Source organism: Gossypium hirsutum, chromosome D07 (genome assembly GCF_007990345.1).
Source record: "Gossypium hirsutum isolate 1008001.06 chromosome D07, Gossypium_hirsutum_v2.1, whole genome shotgun sequence".
NCBI classification, from domain to species: Eukaryota; Viridiplantae; Streptophyta; class Magnoliopsida; order Malvales; family Malvaceae; genus Gossypium; species Gossypium hirsutum.
The window spans coordinates 50,032,803-50,039,200 of record NC_053443.1 but is presented as its reverse complement, the minus strand read 5'-3'; the positions used below and the strand labels follow the sequence as shown (position 1 = coordinate 50,039,200).

Here is a 6,398-nt window from a genome sequence, read left to right as displayed (position 1 = left end):
CAATTCTCTACAACTCTACCAAATAAAATAATAATTTTAATTTTAAAATAAAAATAAAAATCACTTTAATATTAATATCAGAATGATATTTATACAAGTTATGCCAAATAAATTGACTCTATAAAAAAAGTGATAATTTTAACTGTCAATAATTGGCTGGCATGAAAAATAGGTCATGAGTCATTTTTATAATTAATAAAAAATTTGGAGTTATTTTTATAAAAAAAAGACGATTCCATTTCTTCCTTTAACCGTTTTTCGTTTCAAAATTTGTGTTAAATTTCTGCAAAACTCATTATCCGTTCCAAAATATTGCAATGCCAACAGCCACTGCTACCCTCTCTATCTTTCGCTCCTTCCAAGAAACCTCACTTAAGCTTCTGCCCTTTTGGCGCCACCTCCATCACCCTCACCAATTTCACTTCCCCTCCCATCCGCAGACCCATGACGACCTCCGCCGTTTCCATCGAGAAAGAAACTGTAATCTCCGAAAGGCCCCACACTTTCCTCCGTCAAACCGACGGCGAAGATAACGGGTCCATCAGGTCGCGCTTCCAGAGTATGATACTGGAGATGCAGGAAAGCGTGTGCGGCGCCCTGGATGCTCTCGACGGAGCCGGGAAGTTCAAGGAGGACGCTTGGACCAGGCCTGGAGGAGGTGGAGGAATTAGCAGAGTGTTGCAAGATGGTGCTGTTTTTGAAAAAGCTGGTGTTAATATCTCTGTTGTTTATGGAGTTATGCCTCCTGAAGCCTATCGAGCTGCCAAGGCTTCTGCTGCCGGTCAGAAGTCCGGTCCCGTTCCCTTTTTCGCCGCTGGCATCAGCTCCGTAATTCATCAGTTATCGCTATTTCTTTCAAAGGAGAAAATGCGGATACTTGCTATCGTTTTAGTAACTTTTTTTTTTTTTGTGTGGCAGATTTTGCATCCGAAGAATCCGTTTGCTCCTACATTGCATTTTAATTATAGGTATTTTGAGACTGATGCTCCGAAAGGTACTTACTTTATCCTCAATTATTTATTATTAAGTTCTTGAACCGTGAATATTGAAGTGGTAACTTTAGAACCCGGGTAATTTTACAGTGTTACCTGATTTCAAGAACTAAGCTTCCGTTAGGTAGAGAGTCGTTATCTATCCCCATAATAATATAACAAAAACAATGCATTTCTTCTTATTGGCAATTCAGTAGCAATGCATATTATGCTGTATGGTTTGCATATTAGGCATTTTGTGCTTTGAAGTTAAGTGGTTTAAGCTTAGGTGGTAACCTCTCTTGAAAATGTGCAGATACTCCTGGAGCACCTAGACAATGGTGGTTTGGTGGTGGAACTGATTTGACTCCAGCTTACATCTTTGAGGAGGATATCAAGCACTTCCATTCAGTAAGTGGGATTTTTTTTCTTTCCATGGTTTTGTGGCAAATTTTTGTATATTGTACTAACCCGTAATAAAGCTTGAGAATCTGCTTTTTGCATGATTCAAATGCCAAGGAGCTTACGTAGTTAAATTAATTCAAATACTGATACTTTAAGAAAATAGAAAACCAACATGAAGAAATCCAAGTATTTGAGCAGAACCTTCATATTTCAATATCTTACAATTATCATATAACAGATTTTGTTGTAAGCACATAGATTAAATTCTATAAGAGCAGCAACCTCTGTTCCTTTTACATATTAGTATTAGACGGATAGATACACTGGAGATTAATGATTCTACTGCCAGTGCATTGCACATCTCAGCCTTAAAGAAAACTGCAAAATTCTATAACTATGCTATGTCTGTATGTGCAGAACATTGATTTAAGTCTTGTAGACTTTGAAAATGAAATGTTTTGCTGAATGTTTGTTTGCTAACGTTGGCCTTCTTTTCTAGATACAAAAAAGGGCTTGTGATAAATTTGATCCATCCTTTTATCCTCGGTTCAAAAAATAGTGTGATGACTATTTTTTCATTAAGGTATGATCTTGCCACATTTTTTTTGGGGTATTTTGTTAGTTTTTATTTATTTCCCTGAGTTTTAGAATGTGCGTATAGCATTTGAATTAACAAATGGGCAGATAATCACTTTCTCAAAATGTGCATCTTTTAAACGGTTTTCTAGAGTAGGATGGAGGCGGTGTTATTTGCGGTGGAAACATTGTAATTTTTAGTAACATCAGTAGCCTTCGTGGTGATCATATATGTTCTAAAACCTTTCTTTTGATAGAAAAACATTCTCTTGTTGCATATTCTCATAATATTACCTGTTTTCCCATTCAATTATGGATTAAATTTTTAAATTCATGTTTACTTTTAATTTTTATGCAGCATCGAAGTGAGAGACGAGGGCTTGGGGGAATATTTTTTGATGATCTAAATGATTATGATCAAGAAATGCTTCTTTCATTTGCCACTGGTAATTCCTCATGACTGAGATTAACTGTTGGGTGTTAGCTATTCCAGGGGATTTGCTGTTTTTCTCTGTATCATTTTTCTATTTGATCTGCAGAATGTGCAGATTCCGTGGTTCCAGCATACATACCCATCCTAGAAAAAAGGAAGGATACACCATTTAATGAGAGCCACAAGGCATGGCAACAGCTTCGGAGGGGCCGCTATGTAGAATTCAACTTGGTATTGGATTGAGCTATAACTAAACTAGGGAGATTCACATCTAAGATTTCTCCAAACCAGATCCTTATAATTTTGATTTGTTAATGAAAGGTCTAAGATCGAGGTACAACATTTGGACTGAAGACAGGAGGTCGAATTGAAAGTATTCTTATGTCTCTTCCTTTAACTGCACGATGGGAATATGATCATGTAAGCTTTCCTTACCTATTTCCATCTTCCCGTCCAAGTAAACTTTGCTACACATTCCGTGAAAATGTTTGCGGTGATATATTACCAAGAAGCTATAACTGATTGTGAGAGGCCTATTTCTTGCTTGACACGCAGAAACCAGAAGAGGGAAGTGAAGAGTGGAAATTGTTAGATGCCTGCATGAATCCTAAGGAATGGATCTGATCCTTATGCATCAACGCCAAGGTATGTCTGATACTTACTGGTTGTGTTTCTTTGTATAATTTTGAAGTTTCCTTTTCATTCTCATATTTTCAGTTCCTCCCCCCTGGCCCCCAATTCTCTGTCCTATCTCTTCTTCTATAAGGGGGTCTTTTTCCTGTGGCAGAAGTTGTAGTTATCTTGGTGGTTCTATAGCATTAAGGTGATAGGGGGACTCTTATTGTAAACCATGTGAATGTGATCCAATACTTCTTCCTATAATACACATTGTCTAGATGCTAAAAATTGCTAATAATATTTTGAATCTGTTGACATCTGTGTTTACATTAAGGAGTTTTCTAGAGATGAGATCTGTTAATGTGTACAAGCAAAGATGTTAATACAATCTGGTTAGCTATTGGAACTAAGCAGAATTTAAACTTCCAAGTAGTACAAAGTCTCTGATTTATAAGTGTTCATTTTGATCTGGCATACTTAAACCAATAGTGGTTCTATTCATTTTCCCTCCTTTCCTTTCCCCTCCTCTTAAGAGAACCCATTAAAGCACGTGTTTGCTGGTGAATTAGGATAAATTAATAATTAAATAATATAGATATATTTACATGATAACTCTTTTTCTGTTTATATTATTCTCAATTTTTTCTTATTTTTGGTATTATGAATAGTAAGCGCAAAAATTTATTCATAATTGTGGTTAAATTGGTTTCAGTTAAAGTACAGATTTAGTTCATTGCAAGCGATCGTCAGAAACTTCGAACATGAATAATGGTTTTAAACATTAAACTGTGCTTATTTTTTCCATTAAAAATTGGTTTATTTTGATTTAGTGACAATGGAATAATCTTTTATCCTTCCCCTGTTCCTAATTTTTTAAATGGTTTTTTTAAAACCTTAATAAATGAGTTATTTTACTAATTTAATTTAGGAAATATGAAATTTCTTTAACAATTAATGAGGTAATCCATATTACAAAGATAATATTGACCAAGCAATAATATCTTGTTCATTTCTGGCTTCCCAACCAAAGAAAGTTTGGGAATAAATCTATTTCACAATATTTTGTCTCAAAAATCTGCAATTTTTTTTTTGAAATAAAAAATTCGCAAGTTTTTGTTTATGCAATTATTTTTGTCTTTGGGAACAAAACATAAGACATTACGATAAGCCTTTTTTCTTATATACATTATGATACCATAAAACCATAAACTAATATAAAGGCAGTATTCTTTAGACCCTATCAGCTTCATAGAATGAAACAAGCTAATAATTACCAGCTAAATAGGCTGCTCAATAGCTGAATTAAATTGCTATATGTAAGGCAAACTGCTCGTTCAAACTTTGAATAATTGGTCTTCCAAATGGCTCTTTTGTGTGCTCATGGACGATCAGTTGTTGCTGAACTGACATTTACCGAAACCTGTCATTTTTCATTGCAAAAAAAATTGTTACTAAAAATGAGAAATTCATTAGTTTATTTTTTTTCGCATATTGGGGAAGTTCAGATTCAGAAACTTACTAGGATCAACTGTAACAAGCATGGCAGTTCCTCCGAAATCACAAGTGCCACCGCTTCCCTTTTTGTTTTGCCAGTAGCTGTTGAAAGCATACGATGCGTGAGAGATCATCGTGTTGGGTTGGAAGCAAGCCTGGTTGGGTTGAATCGACTTGCAATCTGCACCAGACCCGCATGCATAATCCATGGCTGCTTGGATCAATGAATCAGGCACTGTTGGCTTAGCCACACACCAAGTACCAGATCGTGACCCTTTGTGTGGAGTAGAACGAGGTGGTGGGTTCAGCACCGGCGGTTCAGGAATGGGTTGGCCTGGAACTTGCTTAGGGGGCGTTGACACATTTTTTGGTGGGTTAGGTTGATGTTGAGGTGGACTTGAGAAAATGCTAGGTGGATTGAACCCATGCTCGGGAGAAGCTGCTTCCGGTGGATTTGCTGGCGGACTATGGATGATGTTACTCGGTGGTGGAGGTGTTGGTGGGCTGTGGATGATGTTACTCGGTGGTGGAGGTGTTGGTAGGCCGTAACTCGCCGGAGGTGGCAGAGGGTTGGAAGGCGATTGTGGGGTAAATGGAGGAGAGTGGTCAGGCTGAGGAAGTAGTGGTGATAATGAGTCAGAATGTGGTAGGTAGAAAGGTGAGTCAAGGGTATATGGATCACCATCGAAGCCGATACGATCCGTTGTTTTTAGCTTTTCATGGAGGTTTGAGCCTTGGTCCTTCTTCCATATATGAACCATGAGTCTGGCATCTTTACAGAATTTGCACACAAAAGAAACAACAAATCATACGAAGTACATTCATTCAATCCATCAATTGAAAATGAATAGAATGGGAAAACAAAGGAATTTACATACCAGAGTGAGTGAAGAGAATGGAGGCTGAAATGATTAGGACTGCATAGAGAAAGCTTAAACAGTGGGGCCTTGACTCCATGGCTAGGGTTGTAACAGAGATGAGCAAGGGTTGGGGGATGATCCAGGTTGAATAAATATATAAGAAGAAGAGTGGCAAAGGACATCTGGTGGACAGGGAGGAGGAAAAAGGAGTGAAACAAGGTGGGGGCAGAAAGGGGAACCGTTAACATAGGGAAACTAAAGAAGATTCAAAGGCAATCAATGCTGTAACCAGATTCTAATTATTTCTTTTAGCTTGGTAGAATATATGCTTGCTTGGGCATGGGGAAAATTGGAGGGTTTTCACCTTTTGTTTTTGCTTGCTTTCTACTCGGACAAAGAATACTACTTATTTGATATTCATTAAGCATCCGATGAAAATAAATTGCATTTACTGTTTAGGATATTGGGGAATGTTTTAAAAAGCGACTAATAATTGAATTTAAATATACTTGTTTATAATTGACTTTAAGTAACTCAAACATTTAAGGATGTGATGTTTACTTCTTTATATTTAGGGATGGAATGGAACGGGTTAGAGGTTGACGCTGTTGTCGGGGAAACTAACTAAAAATCTTAAATTAATAGTATAATTATAGTGAGTAAATATATTATTTTCACGAAGAGTAAAAATACTAGTAATTATTGTCTTTCTATTATTTGATCGATAAATTCGAATGATTGATTGAAAACTAAAATTAACTGAATTAATTGCTAACGAACGCGACAAAGAACAATTTAGGAGAATAATTGAATAACAACCAAAAAGCAAAACAATACCCAGAAGAGAATTCACTTAGACTTCATTTGTCACTATTAATCTAAATTACGCAATTTCTTCACTTAGCATCTTGATCCGTAAAAATCCCTGAATTATGCTAATATCTCTTTCTAGAGTAAGAGCAGCTGACTCTAGGTTGATTAATTGAAATTTCCTTCTAATTAAAACCCCTATTATCGCATTAACTTGGTCTATGGATTCCC

General features: G+C 36.5%; 1 protein-coding gene and 1 pseudogene across 1 annotated transcript; one reads left to right on the top strand and one right to left on the bottom strand.

The window, feature by feature from the left end:
• The first annotated feature begins 240 nt into the window (after window positions 1–240).
• On the top strand, window positions 241–3,413 carry LOC107954868 (coproporphyrinogen-III oxidase 1, chloroplastic-like; annotated as a pseudogene).
• A 748-nt stretch (window positions 3,414–4,161) lies between these two features.
• On the bottom strand, window positions 4,162–5,821 carry LOC107954869 (neural Wiskott-Aldrich syndrome protein). Its single transcript, XM_016890556.2, has 3 exons — window positions 5,376–5,821; window positions 4,523–5,269; window positions 4,162–4,423 (listed from the first exon to the last, which is right to left on the bottom strand). The coding sequence occupies exons 1-3, from the start codon at window positions 5,452–5,454 to the stop codon at window positions 4,392–4,394; spliced, it is 858 nt and encodes a 285-aa protein (XP_016746045.1). The 5' UTR covers window positions 5,455–5,821; the 3' UTR covers window positions 4,162–4,391.
• Between the last annotated feature and the right edge of the window lie 577 nt (window positions 5,822–6,398).

Coding starts and splice junctions, on each gene's coding strand:
- LOC107954869 (XM_016890556.2), bottom strand. CDS start 5,454: ATGGAGTCAAGGCCCCACTGTTTAAGCTTTCTCTATGCAGTCCTAATC. Junction 5,270..5,375: donor CATTCTCTTCACTCACTCTG/GTATGTAAATTC, acceptor AATTCTGTAAAG/ATGCCAGACTCATGGTTCAT. Junction 4,424..4,522: donor GCTTGTTACAGTTGATCCTA/GTAAGTTTCTGA, acceptor GAAAAATGACAG/GTTTCGGTAAATGTCAGTTC.